Source organism: Pelmatolapia mariae, linkage group LG20 (genome assembly GCF_036321145.2).
Source record: "Pelmatolapia mariae isolate MD_Pm_ZW linkage group LG20, Pm_UMD_F_2, whole genome shotgun sequence".
NCBI classification, from domain to species: domain Eukaryota; kingdom Metazoa; phylum Chordata; class Actinopteri; order Cichliformes; family Cichlidae; genus Pelmatolapia; species Pelmatolapia mariae.
The window spans coordinates 36,667,990-36,694,058 of record NC_086244.1 but is presented as its reverse complement, the minus strand read 5'-3'; the positions used below and the strand labels follow the sequence as shown (position 1 = coordinate 36,694,058).

General features: G+C 40.6%; 1 protein-coding gene across 3 annotated transcripts in view; it reads right to left on the bottom strand.

Moving 5' to 3' along the window:
• Positions 1-5,890: 5,890 nt before the first annotated feature.
• hdac7a (histone deacetylase 7a) overlaps positions 5,891-26,069 on the bottom strand; it is a 55,164-nt gene continuing 34,985 nt past the window's right edge. For all 3 annotated transcript variants that reach the window (XM_063464657.1, XM_063464658.1, XM_063464659.1), the window contains 24 exons: positions 24,780-24,967; positions 24,550-24,640; positions 23,792-23,912; positions 23,508-23,602; positions 22,859-22,981; positions 22,513-22,622; positions 21,760-21,861; positions 20,009-20,180; positions 19,398-19,603; positions 18,814-19,017; positions 18,317-18,542; positions 17,821-17,954; positions 17,527-17,647; positions 16,724-16,773; positions 16,069-16,176; positions 14,745-14,800; positions 14,156-14,243; positions 13,924-14,043; positions 13,733-13,830; positions 8,101-8,219; positions 7,608-7,741; positions 7,004-7,085; positions 6,728-6,866; positions 5,891-6,615 (listed from right to left, as the gene is read on the bottom strand). In XM_063464657.1, the coding sequence (XP_063320727.1) occupies positions 6,573-6,615; positions 6,728-6,866; positions 7,004-7,085; positions 7,608-7,741; positions 8,101-8,219; positions 13,733-13,830; positions 13,924-14,043; positions 14,156-14,243; positions 14,745-14,800; positions 16,069-16,176; positions 16,724-16,773; positions 17,527-17,647; positions 17,821-17,954; positions 18,317-18,542; positions 18,814-19,017; positions 19,398-19,603; positions 20,009-20,180; positions 21,760-21,861; positions 22,513-22,622; positions 22,859-22,981; positions 23,508-23,602; positions 23,792-23,912; positions 24,550-24,640; positions 24,780-24,967 (2,930 nt within the window). In that variant the 3' untranslated portion in view covers positions 5,891-6,572. The remainder of the gene's footprint in view (positions 6,616-6,727; positions 6,867-7,003; positions 7,086-7,607; positions 7,742-8,100; positions 8,220-13,732; positions 13,831-13,923; positions 14,044-14,155; positions 14,244-14,744; positions 14,801-16,068; positions 16,177-16,723; positions 16,774-17,526; positions 17,648-17,820; positions 17,955-18,316; positions 18,543-18,813; positions 19,018-19,397; positions 19,604-20,008; positions 20,181-21,759; positions 21,862-22,512; positions 22,623-22,858; positions 22,982-23,507; positions 23,603-23,791; positions 23,913-24,549; positions 24,641-24,779; positions 24,968-26,069) is intronic.

The window sequence follows — 26,069 nt, the reverse complement described above, 5'->3', positions numbered from 1 at the left end:
CACAATGGAAGCTTTCATTCAACATGCATTCGCTTCATCAAGCTGATGGTTAAGGACTCGATCGTCTTTGACGCTTCATAGCAGCACAGCTAATTCTGCTGGAGCCCCCTGACCCATCAGCTCTCTCAGGTACTGAAGCATGACAGCTGGTTTCATCATCATTGCCATCACCCCTGATTTTATCACCTTAAATAAAATCAGTATTATCATTATTATCAGTAACATAATCATCACCATAGGTCTACACACAATGAGCCATTTTTTATTTAACTTTCTTTCTCTCTTGAGGTAGAAAGTGTATAAAGGTTTGTGTAATATCCATAGAGCAGAGGACTTAAAAGAAAGAAAGAACTGCGAACACCATACTGAATGTTGCAAGAGTTGTCAGGCTTTTGACTTTTCCGTGGTCTTTCAGCTCCTGGTTTTCCAACACTGACATTTTACGAATCCCTGACTACCTCTGAACCTTAGCAAAAGTTGGAAAAAAGAAAAAAAAAAGCAGCCACGGCCGTCCGTCACCCTGCCTGAAGTTTCTTGTCCATCCCAAAACCTAGCCCCTTTGTTTCTTTCAGTGCCAAAAAAACCTCTCCCCTTGACATTCTTTCCTCTCGTTCTGGCCCAAATTTGCTTGCGTTGCACGAAACCGTGATACAGCTAGCGAGCTGACGAGGAGGCGTAATGAAAACAAACGGTCTCGGAAAGCCATGAATCATGTGTGTCACCATCAAAGGGGAAGGCTGATGTGGCTCCCTGCTGGGCTCCCATAAACCACTGGTAGTGATGGAGGAGGTGAGAGCTGATTTATACACACAAATGTAGAGGTGCACACATGCAACTATGCACTTAAAAAAAATACACTTTTTTCAATACATTGGCTCCACTAGGGAACTGCTATTGGAGTCCACATCATTACCAAATGATATACCTTTCTTTCTAATATTGTAGGCTTTTGTTTTGTGAGACGCAATGAACATTAAGTGTAAGGTTTACAGTTATTTCAAGACAACAGGACTGACATGCTGTTTGACTTCAAAGCACATCCATGACAATCCATTTCTCCCCTCACTGCCAAAATACATGAAGACCGGCAACCTATCATTAGAACGTCCCAGGGAGGTAGCTAATGTTTCCAGCTCTTTTAAAGACTTATGGAGATGTTTACCGAGCCCCACAGTCAGCACAGTGCGGTCTCTGAAGGCTAGACTTCACTGACATGTTAGAAGACACTTGACATTTAGAAAGAATCCAGTTGTGGGCCAACAGAGAAAAAGCAGCCCCTGTGCATTTCTATGTGAAATGCAACGATTAAAAATGAGTGCATGGCCTTGCCTATTCTCTATGTTGTCATGTAATTCAAGTTGTATTCTAAATTTTCATTTATGGATCAAATTGAAACTGAAAGTGACTCATCTCGCGCTTGAGCTGCCTTAGAATAATATATAGTTACATCCTGCCTTTAATGCCATTCTTACTTGGAAACAGGAATTTTGAATTATTTTTATATACGCAACATCCAATGCTGATGTGTATAAGTGGTTACAGTAGTAATATGTCTTTCTTTGTCTGACCAGCTGCTGAATAAAGTGACTGTGATCTTTCTTTTGAATCTCTGTTCTGCTCCTTGTTCTTCTTTCTGCGTATGCACTTTGTATGTCATGCTTCAGAGTAATGTGGGAAAACGAGGATCAGCTATACATACAAAGTGCCGTCATTTACCGAGAACATTTTTTGACCACTTTCCTTCTGTAGTACCTTAAAGAAACTGATATTATAGCTGTCGCTGTAAAAGATTGTGTAGTCAAAGCCAGGCTTCATTTCAGAGTGCATTAGCGTATCCATCTCTTGTGCACTTCTCAGACTTTAAAATCAGGCTTTGCTTTTATGACTTATTACTTGAAATGTGTACAGTGTGATGCTTTACATACTGACACAGTATGACTTCGTAAAGCATCATAAGCAGAAAACTCCTGAAAAATAAAACTATCTGCAAAACTTTCATGAAGTTCTTATTTTCAGTGATTGGCGCACAGATTTATACTCTCACCACGCCTTCCTTGTCTCCTGTCTCTCTTGTTAAACTGTCTCCTTTCCTTTTCCTTCCTCCTGCCTCCCCCTGCTTTCTGTTTTTTAACGAGGTCTGTGTGCCTTTGCCCGGTCAGGAACACTTAATTCTTCCCAAAAGAAACATGTTAAAGTGCAATTAAGTGCACTTAAGTGCACAATTAAGTATGTTTAGACCTAAATAATAACTTATAGCTTTATCATCTCAGTTGTGCTGTAGAGTTACTGTTTTGCAACTTGATGATTTAACAAACACTAAATCAATAAAGCTTTTGCACTACAAGGTAAGAGTATTTTATTTTCATTTTTATGATCGCAAGGGAACATACAGTATAAAACGAAATGAAGAACTTTGTTACAAAAACCCTGAATTGTAAACCATACAGTGATGACAAAGCTCCCAAATGAAACGAGAATAACATGATCTTAAGACTCGTGATATCTGTCTGCTAAGATATGTAGCTCCCCGATTTACAGCTTCTGATGTGCTGTGGTTTACAGAAAAATATAAATCCAAATGATTTTGACACAACTTAAATACACTCACCAGCAACTTTACTCTTTAGTGTTAGCTTGTTAGCAGCCATCGTGCTGGATTTATAGATGCCGAAGTGACGATATTCAGATGAACAGATGAAGTCCTAAGTTTTAAGCTAGTGCTAGCAAGTTTGGTTAGCAATCAATTACCAACCATAACAACCATCTGAAAGGTGTGACTTGAAACTAAGTGATTTAGTATTTTTAAATGTCTCTTAAATATCAAGTGACGCGTTTTCGCTGTCAGCTACGACACTACATCCTCACAGGTCAGCGACACTGACATGGCATAGCAGAGCCTGACTTATCCTAACATTTTTCTCACTAATGGAAACAATAAGTTACAAAACAAACAGAATGCTGTAATTTGTAATTTCCTTTGTAATTAAAGGAAAGTGTTTACTGAGCTAGCAGACAAAAGAGCCTTAAGCATCATTAAGTTGCCCCCTGCTGACTGTTAGAAAGAATGCAAATTTAAGGCACTTCCATTATCTTTTTACTTTTCTGACCTAGAAATGTCCACCTTTTATATACAGTATTTCAGATTTACTGCACTTCTTTTAGAAATGCAATCATCATATTGAGTGGGGGCAATCAGGTCCATCAGCTAAACGCTACTTTTAAGTAAAGTATATATAATATCAAAAGTGATATTGCATGTATACACTTATTAAAACTTGTATTAAATGGATAAACAGTTCTAGCAGATCTCAGACTAAACAAGTCCATTATGCTCATAATTTGTGTTTGTCATAGGTGTATTTTCCTTTCTTACAATGGGTCTTTTCTGATTCACAGTATAGTGTACACTATTAGTGTTAATTTCTGCAGAAAAAATAACTTTCTGAAAAAAATGACAAGGAAAAAATAAAGGGCTTATACTGGAAATTATTTTTTAATCAAGAGGAAAAGACAAAAGTACAAAATAGACAATCTTTCTATACATACAAATGGTAGGAAATGTAAGAAAATAACATATAAGTAAATAATAAAGAATAGTATGAAATAAAGATTTCAATGTCATGTTTAGAGATACAGAGTTACTGTAAGTCCAGTTAGTTAAGAGTTACCAATACACATACTACTGAATGCATCAAGGCACATGTGCAACGTGTATTTTGGTCTTTGAGTTACTATTTACAGTGTCTTTCTTTAAGAAGAAGGTACAAATTACATAAGTAATAAAGGGAATTAAGAGCTGAGGCAATACTGGCCTCTACAAAAGACCAAACAAAAACACGAGTATAATACAAGAGAGGTCATTTACAGAATCACAGACAAGCAGTTTAACACTTGCAAATCCATACACATTATGTACTAGTGTGCATGCAATAACAACACTCTCTCTCTCTCTCTCTCTCTCTCTCTCTCTCTCTCTCTCTCTCTCTCTCTCTCTCTCTCTCTCTCTCTCTCTCTCTCTCTCTCTCTCTCTCTCTCACACACACACACACACACACACACACACACACACACACACACACACACACACACACACACACACACACACACGTCAGATAACGTTGACTTCATACTTTACTTTCTTTTAAGAAAGACGCAGCATCACGTTTCAATGCTGCCACTTTGCTGTCGAGAATACTCTGATACTCTACAAGAAAGACATACCAGCTGCATTTATCGGAGAACAACGATCCTCCGTGCAACATTTTCTCAGTAATTCCTGTTGAGATACACGAGTACTGCAGCAACATTGGGATAATTAAAAAAAGAAAAAAATTACATTTTGGTGTCCACTGTAATTTTTGTTTAAGGTAAAAGCTCCGAGGCCTCCTGTCGGGCAGAGTGTGCCCAGGGTCTGATTAAAACAAATGCTCTAAACAGTTTTTTATTTTACCCGGATTAAAAAAAATGATTCTTTGTTACTTATAAACACCAAAATCATGGAAAAAAATCTAATTGTGCTGTTCAATCAATCAAATCATGGATGTAAAAAAACAAAAAACAAAAAAACAAAGATAACTTTTAGACAAAGCTAAAGAGTGACTGCACTGATCAGCTAAGAATTCTAGTAGTTATTCGCTGTTAACAGAGGTCTGAACTTTACACTTTACCTTCAAAAGCTCAAAACTAAAAACATTAGTACTGGTCATCAAAATGTGAAACTGGTCAAACCTCATATGATGGGAAAAAAATACTTTAACAAACTAGATTTTGCTACAAAATAACCTCGAAGAAAAACGAAGAAACACAATCTCGGACATTCTTTGACTGTTTGGAATGCCGAGCCCTTTATATGCCCCTTTAAGAGGGTGGTCCAACCCCCCCAAAAAACAAACGTCAAATGATTGACAACATGTCAATTACAAACATCAGCTTAGATGATGGACTGACGTGTTGTAGCGTTGTCTAGGCTGATTGCATGAAAACAGTTTGAATGAAAACAAGATTCTCACAATGAAGTTCACTTCAACATAGCATTCATTTCCTTAATTAGGCTGTGATGGATTATAGATAATGAACTAAATATTCACCAAAATAAAAAAAACAAAAACAAGTCACTGTACTCATTAACCAAATCAAACAATTTACAAAAAGACTGCATATGTGATGTTCATCTAAATCCACAGGTTTAAACGTTGTTTTACAAAAGTCAAGTCGCTGTGGGAGCAGTATCCATACTGGTCCCTTGCGGTGCTTCAACACAGTCCCATCACCAAGTGCAGGCTGTTTTAAGGCAATTTTCTTTGGGTGATGTCCTTTAAGTGCATTAACAGTATTGCTACTACAATAGAACAATACAGTGGTCCTCAGTGGTGCCACGGTGGAATGAACACTCCTTTAGTCTCAAATATAAACAATAATACACAGTATTGAATACTAGTGGTACATCGATAGTTCGTCATTGCTGTGTGTGTGTGTGTGTGTGTGTGTAGGCTTTTAAATGCACATGAATGTAAGACACTGAACAGCAGTAAATAATAATTCTGCTTTGAAAATATTGCCTACTTTTCAGATGAATTAAACTCTACAGTATTTCAGCCCAGACGTGTCCACAGTCAGTCAGGGACCACTTAAGACATCTCAGATGAAGATTGGGAAAAAGATAGCAAACAACATTTCATCCAAATCTTCAAAAAAAACTTTAAATTATCTACAGAGAGGAGAAGTTTGTTTTTTCTTTCCCAGAGCTTTGGAATTTCTCATGGTTCACATTATGGAATGAACAGTGCAATAAAACAATGAAGAACTGCCCGTTCTTTCTTTGTTTTGTGTCTTTGTTTCCTCTTCTTTGCTTTGTCGTCTTCTTCTAGTGGTTAAATTGTAGGTAATGACATCATTATAGCAGACGCAGCAACTAGGTCTCTCTTTTTTTAAATCTTGTTTCTTAATGATGGGGCCACTTCTTCATGGTGCTACGTTTGCATCGTGTCCATCAAGCATATACGCCTTTACCTGATGGCATACAGTAGTTTGGTTCTGCATTGTTTTTCATCCCGCTCAGTTCGAGTCTGATATGAGAAGCAATGTGGCAGAAAGAATTTATGATCTGAAGTTTCCCTCTGATGTTGGTATTAAGGCAAAGGTAAGGCAACAAAAACAGCTGCTGGTGCTCCAAGAGGAATCAGAGCTCAAGTCCACTTCTGAGTTTTGGTCTGATCCTCAAAGGTTTGTGGTAACAGGGCTGTGGCCCTGACAATACGCACACACACACGGTCCAATGTCAGTAAGAAGACATGAGAAGACTATTGAAATCAACTTGTATTGCTCTTTGGTGAGGTTTCAGAAGGTTACTCAGCTGCAGGTAGTGCTGCTGGCTTCAGCCGAGTGGTTACCAGCATTGAGGTGCTCATAACGGCGGGTCTGTAGAGGTTCAGTATTGTGTCTCGGTTGGTCTGCGTATGTGTGAAGAAGGTCGGGGCTCAGTGGCTTTGAAAATGTGTCCCCTTCATGTTCATATGACAGCACGGGAGATCTGAGGCTTCTGAACGTTCTGCGAGGTGATTGGTTGGGTTTTCTTACATGGAGTCGCTGTCATGTTCCATTGGCTCATCAGGGAGGCTGGAGGGAAGTGTGAAAAGCACATGTGAGCAGAGACCTGGGAGAGTTTGCATCAATATAAAGGATGGAAGTGGGATTTTTGACGGTGTGTGTTTGTGTCCATGCACTGTACCTCTTGCTTGAAAGAACTCCAACAGAGAGCGAGGCCAAAGCCTTGACAGCATCCGTTTCCTCACAGTCTCTGCTCTGAGCAGCCATGTATGACAGACCCACTGATCCACTGTAGGCCTTCACACTCTGCCAGTACTGACCTGCAAACACACAAGATGTAACAAAAATGTCAAGCGAATTTCAACGTTGTAGTTTTAACGTCATATCCACTGGTCAAGTGTTGATTACAACTGAAATAAAAAAGCAGAGAAGAAGATGAAACATAAGTGCTGCTCACTTTGTATCTGTATGACAGTTTGTAGGGAGCGGACTGCGTTAGCGTTGGGCTTCTGGAGGAGGACGTCCTCCGGCAGCGGTTCCTACAGGACAGATACACAACAAAACATGATCTTTAGAACCAAAATGGCTACAACAGTATCATTTAATTTCTACAAATTAAAAATACATTATTTATTTTTCATTTGAAGCTTACACATGCACAAACTGGTTAAACCTAGGATGTTTCATTAGCCTGCCTGTTTTGCAAGACCTTTAAAAATAGTCTTAACATCCTGACAATAAACCAGAATTCAGCTGACCCTGGAAAGAATTTCAGCACTGATCATCTGCTGGTAAAGTAGGACTGTGATCAATTCTGTCAAAACTTGGCACTATGTTTATTGAAATGGAAGCACCACTTCAGTGAGCACATTGTGGTAGCTGATCCATGATGTGACGAGTGACACTTGTACAAAATGAAAGAATAACGAACCCCAAAACCTGTCGAACTCTGAGATACACTGAGTGAAGGAAAGTCCCTCTAACTGTAGTAAAAATGGTACACTGTGCTCCAGCTAACTGTAAAAAAAACAAACACTGGTAAAGAACTCCATTAGTCATACCTGTATGCCCAAGAGTGAACTGACACAGGCTTCAGATGCGTCACAGATTGCTGTGAGGTCGTGACCTCCCTCAAGGGCCAAAACCAGACGGCCTCCTGCTAGAGACATCAGCTGACGGGTCAGGAAACCGAAACCTGCGGCGAACACAAACACACGCACACAGAGTTGTTAACATTAAATGACAACAAAGCTTGGCAGGTGAACTGCTGCAATTTCCAATAGTCTCCAAAAACAAATGCATATTTTCATCCGTAGATCCTCCCACAGCAACATACCAATTACTAATTACTGTAATTATGGTAATATCAGCGGTGAAGCAAGACACAGTAGAAGGAACTTGAATCCTGCTTTTTTGTTCATGCTAAACATGAGCTTCAAGAAACTCTAATATCTTGAGATACTCAGGGTCTTAACAGAAAGTTTCACTGTGTCCTGCTACAAATAAGACAAAGGTTAAGACCAAGTGCAGTCTGCGGTGGGAAACTGTTCTTACATTTGGCGGAGACCTTGTAGCCTCCTAGAGGAGCGGGGTTTCCCTCGGCGGCGTCAAACCCGGCTGACACCAGAACTACATCCGGAGAGAACTCCTGAGCGATCGGCATCACCACAGACCTGTATGAACACACAGAGCTCATAATGACTTCAAGGGACTGGGAAGGGATGGTTGTAGGGGATTCTGCTGGTTTCCAGTACAGTCTTCAAAGGAGTGTGTAATTTTACTCAAATATCTTGTGTGTTTTGTACTTTTGTGTCATTTTCCTGGCTGTAACACGCACCTACAGTTGTTAGAAACACATTGCTGTCGAGGAATAGGACAAAAAATTCTGATGTGCACATTTGAGCCTTAATTATAAAGTTCAACAGGAAACTGAGTCACTGATTGATTTGAAAAATCAACACCGTTGACAAAATTAACACAAAACTATATATTGACATCACCACTGAAACATCGTGGGGGAAGTTAAGTTGCACTAACAGGACACAAAGTGATGAAAAGCAAAGAAGAACCAGCTGTAGTCTCCATCTCTGTTGATTCAATGTTTAAATAAACTGCTGACAGAAGCACTTCGGTGTGGATTCATTTCATTAGGGTGCTTATGAAGACCGGCCCGAGCATTCAGTGAAATATAGCCGTTTTCAAACACAACTGGGCATGTCCAAACTGGACACATGACAAATATTTACCATTAAATCTAAAGAAGTCATTAACATGACAAGTGAAACCACGTACTGGCTGATCCCAGACTCAGCAACCCGAGCACAGCTGACAAAGAACTATTGTTTCCTCTGTGGGAGAAGCTGCAGAGCTCGAGGAACACAAGCCAGCTCAACAAAGTCATATTGTTGTTTTGTCAGCTCTTATACTCGCTAACTTCTTTGTGGATTTCCAATAGATGAAATTGTCCTTAATGCTCTTGTTGTTAGGGAAGAAAGTAGTACTGTCCGGAGACGGGGAGAAGCTCGACTCGATGCTGTTGGCGAGAAGTTCAAAGCCGCAGCGTGTGAGTCTGTTTCCCATTAGAGGCTTGTCACTCTCCTCACGTCATTGACAACACAGGGAAAAAGAGGAAAAACAGTCCATCTGGGATCCATTTACCTTCATTATTCTGCCTGGGGACTTTGGAGACCTCCCCTCCTTCCCCCTTCAAGCACACGCACACACAGACACAGAGGCGCACATATCCAAACGCATACTGCTGACATGACTGCGTGCAGATGGACAACATGAGCTCATACAGAGAAATAAGGTCGCCGAGATAAAACAAACACATTCCAAAATGAGCATGCACGCGCACTGATGCAAACGCACATCAGCGGTGCTTTGATTCGTCCAATAATTGTAATTCATAAAGCAGGCCTAAGCTTTATCACACCGATGCAGATATGAATCAAAAGCGTGTGCACACTCCTCACTCATCCCCACACGCCTGACCGCAAAACCCAACCCCACCTCCCCTGTAGAGCCATTAAAGCTGCCACGGTCCCCCTAGAGAGAGAGAGACTGCAGACAAACTAATGGAAAGATGGAAGAAAGGAGGGGAGGGCAGGATTGGGGAAAGGAGGGGACGGTTATTAAAGATCAATCAAGGGAGGACAGGAAGAGGGCGAGAATGTGTGCTGGGTGGTGGTGGGTGAGGGTTGGGGTGATGGAAAACTTAAGGGTGGGGAGGGTGAGTGAGGGATAAGGTGAAAATACAACAAAGCTCCCCCTCTGCAGCTAAGGGCTTCCAAACTTAACTCATAAAATGGATTCCATTAAACAGCACCGGCACTTTGTGTTTTTCCACAAACCCTTCGATGCTTTCAAAAAAACTTTATTAATTACAAAACTCATTCATAGCGCTTTAAATGCTGGGTGGCTGAGCGGTGAGGGAGTTGGGGTTTTTAAAAAGTTTTTCAGGCAAAGCACCTCCCCATTAGGGCTTAAACAGGGATTATGTTGACCTACAGGCTAATCATAATAGAATTATAAACATTTGCTTTCAAAATAGCTAAAAAATACTTCCAGCTAATCCTCATCAGGAAATCCAGCACAGTTATTTATTTATTCTGAACACTGTCAGAAAAATGAGCTCACTGCTACATTTAAGACATGCAGGCTGATTCGATTAGCCTGACGTTCTAAATAAAGATCTACTTTTTTCACAATAAGAATAATTCAAACATGTAGTAAATCTAAAGTGGTGTTGAATGGCTGGGTCACAAAATCGTTGCACCATACTCCACTGCATGTGGAAGAAATGTGAGTTTCTGTAGTTTTGCAACTTATATACAAAAAGCTCACATATTAGCATCAGTATTATTTTGTATAACTGAGAATGCAATTATCTGAGAAAGCTTTGATGTCGTGATCTTTTGTCCTCATGGGGCTCCAGGCAGAGTGAAAAACAGAAAATTACTTAAAAGTTCTATTAGGTCCAGATCTGTGTTATGTACTAAAGATGATACTCTGAAGCAATTTCACTGTGTCCACTGCAGATGAGTCAGCGCGCTCCTCTCAAGTAAGATCTGATTACTTTAGAGACCCTTTCAACTTAATTTTGTTAGTGATACTTCTTTAAAAAAATGCAAAGTCTGTTTTAAATCCGAAAAAAAAAAGAGATCAGTATTTTATCATGTTACTCTAGAAGGTACAAACATCCCAGATAATCAAAAGCGTCCTGAATGTTAGGGACGGTATTAAAGCACTGAAGTCAAGGGACCAAACCTCAATACAAATGATCAGAAAATAGATCCACTGGCTTTAAAGGTAACAAAATTTCAAACTGAACTTACAGTAATGTTTCTCTTCACACTCGACACAGAAGTATTTTTGTCACCATTGCCCTGGGAATATAAGACATGCTCTGACTACCAATGTGTGGATAAACTCTACCCAAAAATCCAAATAAAACTAAGAGCCAGTCCTAAAACAAGCACTTTTAAGAAATGCTCTAGAACTAAAGGAGCACTGCATAAATAAAACTCACACAGAGTGAGCTTGTGTATTATGGGGAGTAAACAGTCAGAACTAAATATTTTGGCAGATCACTGTTGAAGGCGCCCGGCTATTTTGTCATTTCCCGAGTTTCCGGATTATGACCGATCCACCTGATACGTACTTGAATATGTTTGATCTTACGTGTTTGGGTTTAAACATTTGTGGACATGCATATATGCAGAGTTCCCCCACTTATGTCTTTGAGCTCACCACTGTGCCTCTTTTCCAGTAACCACATGGTTGCCAGTGTTTCCTTGGGGCTTGGAAGCACCAGACAACCAAAGAGCCCACAAGACTGAAACTTTATTGGTGCTAAACTCCCACCGATGACAATTATCCAACCCACCAGCAGGAAGTAACGGTTTGCAATCTGTCAAACACAAGACCTGGAGACCGTTTACTGTAAACCATCTGAAGTTATTGGAAACAGGGAGGGCCAGACACATGCTCTCCAAATGACAAGGATTATTAATTACGCAAGAAGTACGTCAGAGGTAGCGGGGAGCTGAGTCTCTGATCGGCTTCAGTGTTTCAGTTGTGGCTCAGTTTAGAGGAAATGGGAGAAATCTACTGATTACACTTGTGCTAAATGACACTGTCCTTATCGATCAAAACTACTGTCGCACAGGAAAAGAGAAAATACCTATAAATGTTCATTCTTTCTACACTTTGATATATTTCCAGTCTCCATGAAAAAGCTAACGAATAAAGAACTCTGTGTTGCATGGCATGGCGAACGCAGATATTTCCATGGATGGCACAAGGGGCCACTGGAAAGTAATAATGTGAATCATGTATCTTATTCAACAAGGCAACCTTCATTCAACCCAACTGAACATTTAAGAGAAATATTTCAGCAGGGCTCTAGACTAACTTTTTGACATGGGCGCACCGGTGCGCCTAACTTTAAAAATTTAGGCGCACCGGCACAAAAGTTAGGCGCACTCAAATTTTTCAACCACATCGCTTAACACCACAGTTTTACATGTGCACTTTTTTTGGGGGGAAGTTGTAGTCCATACAGACAATATTCATTTCTAAATTATTAACTAACAATCTTGTGCTTAAAGTGCTTTGTCAATATTGTAGAAAATGTTAAACTTAATCATCATCTTAGCCTCCTCTGACGACCTGTTTGCTGCTGCCTGCCGCTGAAAGGCAGTGGGGAGAGGGGACACTTGGGCAGTGCATTTATCACAGCATATAATGTGTTTTCTGGATACACTGCTGCTTTTTCAGCATTCAAAGATTGATGGCACCGTGTCAGAGCACTGGCTATGAATTTCAGACGGATCAGGCCTTAACTTAACAAAAAAGTTATCAATAGTTCTTTTCATCTTTTCTTATTACCCACAGCTACATCCACTTCTGTCGGGCCTAGGCTACTCACTAGGGCTGGGTATCATCACTGATTTCTATAATCGATTCGATTCCGGTTCTCAAAGTCCCGATTCGATTCAATTTAGCCTCAGACAGTCAGAAATATTATAATTCTGATCATTTATCAGTACTGATACATGTGAGACTTCATCAGAATTGTGAACATCACAGCAGATGCCTTTGTGTGAAAGTAACTGAGAATAAAACACAGAAAAATATGAAGGAGATTTTTCTGGTCTGGGTTTTTATAGCAGATAACCTTAAAAATATTCTGCAATGTTCTGTAATTTTGCACAATTTTAAAAAGTTTAAATTTCTTCAGTATTGAACAGCAGAAACTAGGCTTTCTTGTCCGAGGTCATTTAAGTGTTACAGCGGCCGACAGCGCTGTAAACAACGGTAGACTGGTGGGTAATAAGTCAGAAAACAGAGATTTGAGACGGGAAACTGTTCTTGAAGTACAGAGAGAGAGAGAGAGAGAGCTGTGCATGAAGTGTGATTTTTATCGTGGTGGAAGCAAAACAGCAGAACTCAGAGGGAATTCATGACGACATTGAGCAAATGTGAAGCGTAGTTTGCTGCTTCTTTTGCTGCTGGCTCGGTGAATTTTGGTTGGAGAGAGACAAAACCTGCAGCTCAGAATCAGCGTAAAAAGACGTCAACACAGCGCGGACCCGACGCATCAGAATCGTTGAGCTCCGACAGCGTGTCCGTCTACGGGCCGTCGGGTGAGAAAGCCGAGTCCGAATCTTTGTGTGGAGTCCGTGTACCTGCTCTCATTTGCTGTTTGGTGGTTGTTGAAATAGTTTTGTGAGCTTTAATCTGAGAATCTGGCGTTTCTGGCAAAACACAGGTTATATTTAAAAGTCGATTCAGGATTTAATGAATCGATATCGCTTGATTCAAGCTACTCACCTCCCTCTTCCAACTGCACTTTCAACTGGACCACGGCCAATCAGAGAGGTCCCGCCCCTGACTATCTGATTGGTTTAGTCCACGATAGGGGCATAATGTGTGTCTGTTGTTGACCACACGGAGAGTTGCAGAGATTTTTTTTTTTGTTTGTTTTTGTTACCCAAACAGTTGGTCGCACCGGTGTGACCAAATATTTTTTTTTTAGTCGCACCATTGAAAAATTTGGTCGCATTTGCGACCAAATTGGTCGCACTCTAGAGCCCTGTTCAGGGAGGTTTCCATCACTATATTATAATTTGTCACCCATTTAGCTGCACTGTGCTGTAAACACAGCCAGAGTTGGCTCTACCTGAATGCAGCGAGGTATTCAGCATCTCCCATGGGTGGGTCCAGTCCTCCTGTCCACGCCACATTCACATTAAAGCCCTCACCAGCTCCAGATCCAACCTAAACGCCAAATAACAAAGACAATTGATGTCATTCTTCTCTGATAGCATTACTCTCTCAAAAGGGAAGCAAACAGTCCTGGATGTCACCTACCTCAGCGGGAGACCCACTGCCGGGGAAGAAGTTTCCGTCGTCATAACGATGAAGTGAGATGTAGAGAACACTGGGGTCGTTGTAAAACACTTCCTCCGTGCCATTACCATGGTGAACGTCCTAGCCATGGCAATGAGGAGAGATTACTTTAGCACAATAGTTGCCACAGTCATGTTCTAAGGGGATGGGTATCACACAGTAAAATGAGGCCACAGTTAACAGGAAGTCTTACCCAGTCGACAATGAGGATCTTGCTGACGCTGAGCTTGTGTTGGAGCTGTTTAGCAGCTATAGCTACAGAATTGAAGTAACAGAAACCCCTGAAAGACAGAGACAGAGCCAATGTTTAAAGACAAAGAATATAAAGACTTTACTTTTTTGTCAGTTAAAGATTAAAGGTAATTGGTTAATGAAAAGACCTGTGTGATTCTGACTTTTGCCGTTTTTTGACGTTTCTTTATTCTTGGTTTGAGAGACATGCAAGGTGTTCAGTACTAATACAAATGTTTAAAAGAAGGTATCCGACTGGTCTCCAAATCATTCTGAACCATGAAAATTGTCCCTAGCATACAATCAGACAAACTATATTTACTCTTTAACAGGGTAAAGAGTCCTGCAAAATAAGTTATTGATGCACAAATATTGCTTAAAAAATTAAATAAAAAAATAAAAGCAAAGAACATCATGTAAACAAACCCCCACCACAAAAATATTATATTCTGTCAGTTTTTTTCTCTTTCACAATCATCCACAGAGGACGTGCTGACAGCGCAGTAAGAACAGGAAAACCAACTATGACTCACACACAAACACACACTTACATGGGATTGGAGGGGTCTGCGTGATGCCCTGGTGGTCTGACAACAGCAAAGCCATTCTGCAAAGAAGAGATAGATGACACTAATTAGTATTGTGACATGGTGAACTTTAACAGAGCTGTTCAGAACCTACGATCTTTGGCACACAAGACTAAAGACTCACTGCCCTAAAAGGTACAATGCTACTGTCAAAAACCCTGCTAGGCTCAAGCTAACTGACAGATGTCACGTAAGGAAGGATGGTTTACATCAGTGCTCTTTGCATTTATAGGTGTGAAGTAGCTTTCTGATCTCTTAATAAATCATTTTTAATCCCAACAAATGTTATAACTTTGGCAGTTTGTACTATTTAAGTGTAACATCTAGCTTTGTTAGCTAGCTCTACTATACCAGTGTAATACACTGATGCGGTATATTAGAACATAAGCACAGGTGCAGGCATAAGAACAACATTATTATATTAATACTAATTATGTGTGTAAAGCGCATGGATAATATGCACTGAATGTAGCATGCACAGTTTATGGAGCTGAACGCCAGGATGCTGCTTTACCGTTTTTCACTCTGTACTTGACCTGCTCGTTTCACACATTTGTTTCATGATCGTTTGGTTGGGTTTTTAACAAAAAACCTTTTAGGTCAACCTGCTATTTCATCTTTTTTTTATTAAACCAATCATGTTTTTACAACCAAAAAAAGTCTTTAAATTTTCATCCCAAATTTTGAGTGCAACGAGGAAAAGAAAGACAATTAAGGCCATAATATAACAGAAAAGCTCTTTTTTGAAAGCCATCACCTTTGAAGTGGCTTCTGCTGAGAAACGCTTCTCTGCTCAGTTCTAGTCTACTAGTTTACTCGTAGGAACAAAGCACTGCCATGGTGGATGTAACCTCCTCGAAAACAAGTTGGAGTTTCTCTAAATTGTTTTGGCCCACAGCCCAGAGCCTGAGGAGCATTAAATAAGCCATAAATACACTTACTGTACTACATGTTTTTAAAATACTGTTTCTCAGAAGGTGCTGTGTAGTTTTTGGTGAAGCAGTTGTTCAACTTACTGACATCATGACAGCTACACATTACATCATATTATAGCTGCTTTGAAACTTCAACTTTATTGATCGTTACCACCGACAGCTAACCTTGAATGCCAACTTTAAACTCGGTCCATTCAGTAGCTCAGTGGTTCCAAATAAAGCGCTTTACTGCAATTGCAGCAGGTGACTTAAACAAGAATTGCAAACAAAACTACATGTCTAAAACTAGCCTGGCCATCTGTGGTCTGTCTCTTTCACACAGCGCTGGATGACTGCAGAGTTTCGATTCTCACCTTTAGTTCTCCTTTGGCCACTCTGAACGCCAGCTCCACGACACTTCCTGCTGCCAGACGTGACGCCGTGGAGGTGTGCGACTCATTCCAAATGGTGTCATTATCAACCTGCCGATCAAAAATACAAATGATCAGTATGCATTGAAGGAAGCATTAAAAACTACACAGTGTACAAGTGTTTATGTCGTTGCTGCTGAAATAATCTCATTTTTTAAAACAGAATCTCCTGCACTAATGTGACTCGAGAGTAAACATGTCACTTTTCTCTCCCGTGTTAATACAGATCTATATTTACAAGTCATTTTTCTTTCCGTTGGCTTTTTTTCTCTCCTCTGTTTGTTCGCAACCTGGCATAACTGTGCATTTGGCTCAGACGATGAAATCTAAGGCATTCCTTTCATCCCTGGTCCTGGACATGTTGTTCTCATTAGTCTGAGTTGTCATGGTTCGACTTGGACTGTCAGGCAAATGTTAGCGCAGGACTGAGCCAGGTCTCTTTTCCACTCTAATATATTCTCTTTATTTCTGTCTGTTTTGTAATATTCGTGTCTTTGCTGCTTTTCTTTGAAACAGTGTTGACTTTCATTATTTCAGCGATTGTGGCATTTTCTACGGCATTCATTAAGTCTTGGTGTGTGTTGTTGGTTTTTCTTACCCCTACACCGCCGCATGGTAACATCACAAACATCCTTTGAGACAGGATCCCTGAAAATCAAAGAGAAGTATACATTTTTATTGTGCATTCATCCATTTATTAGAAGTAATTGTTTTGTTTTTTAAGCTTGTATAATCCTTTTATGTCATGAGGAATCAGGCATATTGTGATTAAGCTATCATAATGCCATAAATGTCATTTTTGTGTATAAGACAGCGTACACAAATACACGCTTCCAAAACACACTTATTTCATATAAATATTTAAAGAGAAGTGCAGAGTGTTTGTCTCCCCCATCTGGCAGTGAGAATAATTGCAGAACTGAAAACTTGTTTTTGATGATAAATTGTTTTTGTCCCTGCCATTTTTTGATTTTTAACAGTTTAATCCCTTAAAAGACTTAAACTAATACTGAATACACACCCGATCTTCATTTAATATTCTTAATTTCTTTAAAATCTTTCCACCATTTTTCCACTACTGATGCCTCCAAGCAGCTCCTAGCCAACTCTGTCTTCACTGCTATTGTTGATCATCTCTCTTCAGCTCTGTCAAACCAGCTTTTACTGGTTTGAATAAAATTAATCCGTTTTGTCATCACTCGATTTAAAACTCAAGTACGCTGCCAAATACAGAGAGATCTGACTGGTTCTGATAGGCATAATCAGCACTGCATGAACTCATTTGGCAGGGCTTGAATTCAAAGGATGTTTTGTGGATAAAAGTATAATTTCTTTCACTTTAAAACCCTTGAAATTACTCTTTGATGATTCTAAACACAATCAATATGAGGTGAAGCGTACCAGCCAATTTGCGGTTATCCAGTTTGAGCCTGTTGAGCGGGTTGGTGCCATATAGCAACACGTGACGCTCCGTGTGGACTGACTGCAGCTCCTCCAGAGTGGCTTTACGGCCGCGGATACTCTGCAAGACGAGCATAACATGCATAAAATGATGATACATTCGAAATCAAAGAAATTAATATCTTATTAATAACAATAATAATGCCTGACTAACCATATCCTGTGTGTGTGTGTGTGTGTGTGTGTGTGTGTGTGTGTGTGTGTGTGTGTGTGTGTGTCCGTCTTGTGTCGTACCTCGCACTGTCCCTTCAGGCCTCTCTCCTGTAGTCGGGACCAGATGCTCTGTATCCTCCCAGCATGCTCTGGGTGACTGCTGTTATCTCCACAGGTACACTGGTGTTTCAGCATTTGAGAGTCATAGACGAGGCCTGTGTACAAAAAAAAAAAAAAAAAAGGATTTATAACAACATGTTAGTCGAGATGGCCAGTTTGATAAGAACTGCCATACCAGTGATCATATAAAAACACCCACTGTTGCAGATTAACCACTATTAACTGAGCATGCTCCTCACTTATGATTTTTGTCAACATATGAATATAAAGATACATTTAATAATACACAACTAACTCCCTTGAGTAGACCAGCTATTACAGCACATAATTTGTGAAAACATCTGGAAAAACCCTGCCAACTGTTTGATAGATCTGACATGTTATACAGCCCCAGCCTAAAATAATAAAAATTTGTACACAGAAGGTGCGATATGCATTAGAACACTGTGTGACTCACCAGTGGTGAAGCGTGGCTTGCTGCTGGTGTCTTGTGCAGGTAGGCTAAGGGTTTTCTCTGGCAGAGTGAGAGAGGTGGAGGCTGGGGAAGACTGCGTACGGAACACGGGGCGATGGACGCCCAAGCCACCAACGGCCCCGCCACCTCCGCGCAACACAGGTACTGCCAGGGTCTCCATTTGTCGGTGGAGCTGCTGCAGCTGCTTCTGCTGTTCCCATAGCAACGACTAGTGGGAGAAATTGATAGGGAACATAGATAAGTCAGATATACAGTCTACAGTTATCAATAATAAAAGAATAAAAAGGAGAAAAAGTTAAATTACAGAAAGAAAAATGTTCAGTTGCTACTAATATGAAATATGCAGATGCCAGTGTTAGGCTGCCATCTACAGGACTGGATGATGAAGAAAAAATTTCCACAGTTGTGTTTTACCCAACTACCTGTTTGTGTTTGTACAAGAGTGTGTGTGTGTTTGAAGGTAGTCTATGTTTCCAAACCTGATTAAGTATGAGGGCATGCTGCAGGTTCATCTGCTCCTCTTGTGTCTTGGATGCTGATGGCTCCACTTCCCTCAGCGACTCTGACCGCCCTCTGCTGTGATAGGCTGGCTCCGTGGGTGACGTCCCGCCACCGTCCTCTGAGTCCATATCCTCAGAAGGTATCTGATGCAATCTGGGCTTCTCACTGGACTTGGACATCAGCTGTACATGGACATACACACGTTAAAGATTGATTTAAAAGTAAAAAATGTTTGTGAATCTGTGTTCAGTTTAGGGCAAGATGAAGTAACACTTTAATACATTAAAAAGAGAAAAAAAAGAACGGCTCAAAATGGCTGATGTCGGAGGTAAAGTGAATTTAACGAGTGAAGGGCAATGAGCTGTGACAAGAGGCTTAATAAAACAATCTCAAGAAAGGCTCTGGCCTCCACCACACCCCCCCTAATGACAAACCTGGGTGTACCTTTAATCATGTTTAAAAAGTTACAGGCAGCCGGTTTTATCAGTCTTGATGCAAACGTGGCAAAGAGGAGATCATGTATGATCTCAAACAGCACTGAAAGGTCCACATGTATTCCTACCTTGCCCAGGTGTGTCTGCTGTTTGAGCCTCTCCAGTAGTTGCGTGTTGTGCTGTTGTTGTAGGAGATGTGTGTGAAGCACGTGGGGACTCTGAGGAAGGGGTTCTGAGCGTGCTCTGCTCAGGGGCTTGTGTGATTGAACACCTCCAGCAGACAGGTGGTCCAACGGCTGCGCAAACTGGAGCGGAACGGAGTCTAGGCCTTGAACTGCCAAGAGACAGGGTGATAAAGAGGAAATTCACTCGCGTGAAAGCAAAGACATACATTCAAACAAAATGAAAAGAAAGAAAAGTTACTGAAAAGAAGCACACAAAAAGGTGAGGGATTAAAAATAGTATGAAAGTGGCAGCCTCCGAGTTTACTCGTCTGAAAGTCAACAAAAGCGCATCCCCAATGTAACCACCAGGTGGTGCTGTAACATTTCATTCACTAAAACTAATAACAGGGTTACACAACTGTCAATACCTTGGATGTGCATATTTTGTAGCGTTGTGCTTCTGTTTTAATGCTGATGAAGTTTTGCAAATAACATTAAAATGAAAACTTTTCAACTGTGAACTGCGGAGCTTTTGCCTCAACACTGCGGATGAGTGCAGAGTGCGCATGTCTCACCGGTGAGTAGCGGAGTGCGGACTAGTCCAGATGGCTCCAGGATGATGACAGGTAGGTGTGGGTTCATCTGCCCTGCCTGATCTTCTCTGCTGAGGGGGAGGAACACTGAAGAGCCGCCGGCAGTGACCACCGGTACTCGGCTGACCTTCAGCGAGGACAGCTCTCCTTCAGTCTGCACACACAGTTGAAAAGAACTTTGTAGTCACAGCAAACACACTATTTTACGTTCAACACGGATGAATTCACAGGACAACAAATAACAACACACATTTCGTTGTGACAAACATTTCTGTGTTGATCAGTTCTGACGATACTGATGTAAAGCGGAAGTGACATAACCGCCTAAAGTGTCTTTTAATTTCATCACGCTGTACGTCAGAAAGCCAGAGTTTCAGGTCATAGTGAAACAGCAACTCCTGAGAATCAAGCTTCCGTTAATTGACTTACTTCCTTTGTAAAACAGGAAATGTGAAACAGTGATGATTTCATTCACTTCAGAGAGATTTTGAAGTCACTGTGATGTGACTTACGTTAATTTTAACACTACAGACTGCACTGAACAGTCATCTCAACACTCAGATTTGAGTCTAGATAATTTATTATAACACAAATGTTTGCCAGAGCCGTAGATTATTTAATAGTGCAAACCTCCGGCAAATCAGCTCACTCTCTGCGTAGCCTTTACTTTCAAGGACACAGTGTAGTATTTTGTATATATCCGTTTTGTTTTCTTTGTTCTTTTTACATTCAGAAGTTTGTATTTGTTCTTATGGCACTCCAAAGTACAGGCTTTTGTTATTTGCCTTGCTGAAACCCTTTTTAATATACGGTTTATAATATTTGGGGATATAGTAAATATATAGCATTCATTTTACTGTTTAGTTTTTTTTTAATGTTTAGCAATAAATAGCAAAGGAAAAGGGTTTTTTGTTTTCCAAATAAAAGAAAAAACCCTTATTCAGAAACAGTGTACATTAATTTTTTTACCTTAATGTACATAACAAAGTCATAATAAATAATATGATATTCAGAATCCTTATATATCATTCCCTGCATGCCTGTATGTTGTCAGTACAAACAATGGTAACTGGAGTGGTTCTACTCTACCTACAACATGACTTAGTCGCCCCTTCACATCCAATCATAAAACCACTTTTTTTCCTATGGTTTCTAGCTAACAGTCACACACATCGACACTCTGATGGATGCATCAGAGAGCAACATGTGGTTCAGTATTTTGCCCAAGGATTCTTTGGCAAGCAGTCTGGAGCAGCCAGGGATCAAAGCATGAACCTTCCCAGTAGTAGATTAGTTCCATCTCCTGAGCTACAGCCAACCCTAACCCACCCACACAAGGAAATTAAGAAACATAGTTTTAAATAGCTCTATATCACATTATGACTTTTCACCTTCATATCAATCTATTATTAGGACAGAGGTCAAATGTGTCACGATATTTAAAACTTGATAATACACATCACTTGTGTAAGAATCAGTTTCTAAGTTAAAGGCTTTTTGTCACTTTTTGATTAACAAACAATCAAGTTGACCTTGAATACCTTGGTGGACAGATTTCAACAGATATTTAACATGAAACTGCTCGACACCCCTACACAGTTCAGTCAGAATTCATTCAAAACCTTTCGAGATGTCGCGTTTACAGACAGAATGACAAAATGACACGCACGCACACAAATGCTACCAGAAACATAACCTCCTTGGCAGCGGTAAGAAATGAGTTCAGTTTTTACCCTCGAGTTAGCTGGTAGTCCCAGTGTGATGGTGGGCAGGGTGGAGGGACTCTGGATGGTGAAGTTAGCTAGAGTACCATCTCTGAGCAGCAGTTTCTGGGCCTGAGAATACCAAACATAAACATGATGTAAAATTGAAATCCAACTGAAACTGTGCTGATGAAAATAAACTTTCCTAATCTACACTATGTGAAAAAAACCAAACAAACTGATTTTCACATTTTAAACCAAAGCTGGTATACTGTCTAACATTTTCTACTGTTAATAATAACTGAAAATGTTATTATTTAGAATAGTTTTAGTCTGTTTTGAGCTACTCTACACCAGCATGGTCTAATGAAACCTAAGCTAATGTTTTGTCTCGAGCTGCCTCGACACTGGGAAATCATGAGTCAGACATTCGCAGCAGGTGTGACAGAGGTTGTTTTGTTTTGACTTTGATGATTAAATGAATTATGTATAAACAGCTGACAAACAGTGTTCCCATACTCTTATGTCTTTAAACATATCATTACCCAGCATCCCAGCCAATGCATGGAAAACAACTTTTTAACCAAAGCAGGTAGTTACCTGCTCAAAATGCCTGTTTTACTATTTTACTAAAACAAGTGTGAAAATAACTTAATATCATTATGTCAACTTAGAGAGTTAATACAGTAAAACTGAGAGGACTTAACAGCACTGTTTGTGTGTGTGTGTGTGTGTGTGTGTGTGTGTGTGTGTGTGTGTGTGTGTGTGTTTTTCTTGTCAAACCTCATGTGAGAGGCCGCCTGCAGATGGCAGCAGTCCATTCTCATTAGGCAGACTGTCGTTAGGAGAGCTACAGCCAGAGACTGGAGTGCTGCTGCTGCTCGGGGACGAGTCTGCAGACAGACAGACAGAAGGTGAGTTTGATATTTGACCATGAAGCTCGATTGTGTTTCAATCACATCACAGCAGATCAGAGGTAAAAACAATCATGTACAAAACAAACAAACAAGCCAAAAAACCCCCCAAAAAAATCAACAAATGAAAAACGTTGCTCACGTCGGTGATAATTGAGAACAGCTTACGGCTACAATAATGCAGCGCTCTTATGTTTGTGTGTCTGTAAGGTTACCCAGTGTATCAGGAACTCTGTGCTTGACAGTGGGTGGGGCACTCTCTTTGCGGGTGAGTGGACTCTTGCGGGTATTCAGGTGTTTCTTCAGCTTGTGTTTCACCTTCAGATTAGGCTCGGACGCTAGCGAATAAGAGATGCACAAAGGAATATTACTTCATGCTGTTTGCTGACTGTAAAAGCTGAAAATGAATCAATTTCCATGTAATGAAATCCCAAATGTTCACAATGTGTCATAACAGGAAAATGTTAGTGTTACCAAATACTTAATACACAGGAACTCCTACTCTCTGGACTGAGTAAAGATTATTCAGTTGTTCTTGATAGAAAGGTTGGAGACAACAGAGTAAATAGTAAAAGCTCCATTTGAATATATATTTATATTATTATTCTTTTTTAACAGATTTTGATTCCTCCGGTTTAGGCATGAAGTCAGGAGCAGTGCAATATTTCTTCCCTTCTGAAAGAACTAATTGAAGTAAATATTTCACTTTGTTATTTGAATGGTAAATGAGAAATGACCAGGCTGTCTTAGGGTCTTTCACGTCATAACTCACTTTCACTTCCCTATAGTGTCAATTCATAGCTTCCGCCATGATATGTATTCGTCAGATTTCTCTTTAATATGATTTTGCGTCAAATGTTTCACCTGCTCTGCGCAGCGGCGTGCCCTCTGGACCCTCAGGAGGGGGCTGCGTTGAAGAGGAAACAAGAGTGGGTACGCTAGGGTCAGGGCCCAGCTTTCTGCAAAAAACACAACATAACCACAATTACACATCAAACCATTCATGTAAACAGTGACGCAACACCTGGTACAGCTTTACTTCAAATTCACGATATAAAGTCGATTTAAAGAATTACACTATTATTATGATGTGACTGTGTTGTACACTTAGTGTTTTGTGTTCTGCTTGTGCACACATGCTGCGTTACCTGTATTGAACAGGAGGTGCAGTCAGAGAGTTAGCGTTTGTTCTTTCCAGCTCGGCCTTTTTCTGCTTCTTGAGAATCACCTCCTGGAGTTTCTGTTTCACTAAGGAACTTGCCACCGCGCCTGTCAATCAGCCACAGCAACCAATCAAATCCACAGAAACATTTACCAGCTGTATCAGCACGAAGGGAGGAGCAAGCCCTGCCTAAAGCACAGTGTTCACAACCAGACATTATTTGCATAGTTGTGCAGGAAACAAATACATAAATAAAACGCAAATACTATACATGCATGTATGCTTCCGAGTGTCGATGTATTTGTGTGCAATGCACTGTGAAGTCACCGGTTAAACCTGAGACTATGTTTGCTTCCATTCTTGTGTGTAAGTGTGCACACCGAGGTGGCAGCTGGTGCTAGGAGTGATCAAGTCAATATTGACCGAGGGACTTTATGTGCCTGGATGCAAAACTATATTTATCTCCACTTTTTCAGGTTATATTTAGATCTCACTTCAAAGAAAGCAGCTTTGCAATTGGAGAAACACTGTGTAACAAAGATGAAGAAGATCTCTTGCAGGGACTTTCCTCTCTGGCCATGATTAGTACTCTGGGCCATAATTATTCTTAAATTTGTGGAAATGGTTTTATGAAAAGTGAAAAAAATAAATAAATATTAGTTGGAGTCTTGTAGAGACCTGTAGAGTAGCAAAGCTAGAGTTTAATTTCCCATTTTGTGTGTGTGTGTGTGTGTGTGGACTCACTCTGTTGACTCTTATCTTTGTGCTTTAGTTGCTGCAACTCTTGTTGTTTCTCGTGATGCTCGTGCTCTCGCCTCCTTTGTTCCATATTAAACTACCCCACCAAACACATATACACATTAGCAACATTTATAAAGCAAAAAGTCAGGTAAGACTGCAGTGTAATAAAATATATTGTACAAAAGTTTTACCAAGAAGTCTTTTATGGTTTTACTCAGTTTTTCCCCCCTTACCCGGATTTGCTGGTGAAGCTGTTGTTGGGAGAAGGAGCTGCGAGGTTGTGGGGAGAACGGTGAGAGGTGTAAAGGCGGGTGCAGCGGGGTGAGGAGCACCGTGTCCGAACCAGGGCGCATCCCCCGCTCTCCCACCCTGAGATCCATGGGAAACAGCAAGGATGTTCGCGACACTGCCACTGAGGAATCTGGGAAAAGGCAAGGATAAAGTGAAGAGAGAGAGACAGTTTGCTCCATCCTCAACGAGGAACAGTTGATGCTCTGTGGGAAGTGCTCCCTGAAAAAACAAACATTTAGGATTTCAAGGAGCACATGGGAGTCGCTATGAAGCAGGCTTTATATAAACTGCTTTACAATAAAAACGGAAAAGCACAAAATTATTTGGGCCTTCTAGATCGGTGCTTGAAATTGCTTTCAGGAACCTTGGAACAAATTACAACAGGATTTGAAACTACAGCAGTGAAAGCATGAAAGGCTCTTCAGCAACTACCTAAGCTGATGCCCAATGCAGTACACCAAGACCCAAAGTGAAGGAATAATAAGAAACTGACACAGGAATCAAGAAAGTTGGGTTTATGTAAACACAACAAGTAGAAACAGCATTCCTGAAGCATTTATGGCAGCTGTGTAGGTCTTTCATTACCAACACTCACACAAGACACACACACATTTCCATGCTTTTTGCATGCTGTTGGGACTATCTGCATCGCACGGCTGAGTCAGTGGGAAAGATTGCCTCACCCAGTGCTAAAAACAAGATCCAGGGAGGGAACAGCTTGGGATCAGCTTGGGGGTGGGGGGTTTCTGTCCATGAGGCACACACAGACACAAATGTCTACACATGACTAAAAAAAATAAATTAATAAAATAATATACAGTGGCTCACACCAAAAAAGAGAGACAGCTGTAAGCACATATAGGTATTCAAATGTATCTCACCACACATGTGGATAATGCTGCAGCAGGTGACACACATTCACCTGCATATGTCGGTTTATTTATTCACACATTTGAATAACCACCCACGCATAAACAAGCTTTCCGAAAGCAAGCAGGCACACGTACGGTAAAAAAACGTTTACACAAAATCACGAGCTGCACACAAAATAGGCTTGAGTAAATACCAATTGCACAAACCTGCCTAACGCTTAAACTTGCATGTGTGCTTGCACGCGCACACACACACACACACACACACACAGCACAATGAAATAACTTCATGTGACATCATCTTGGGTGCTGCTCAGATGTCGGGCTGCAGAGTGTGAAGTAAATGTCACTTACAGCGTG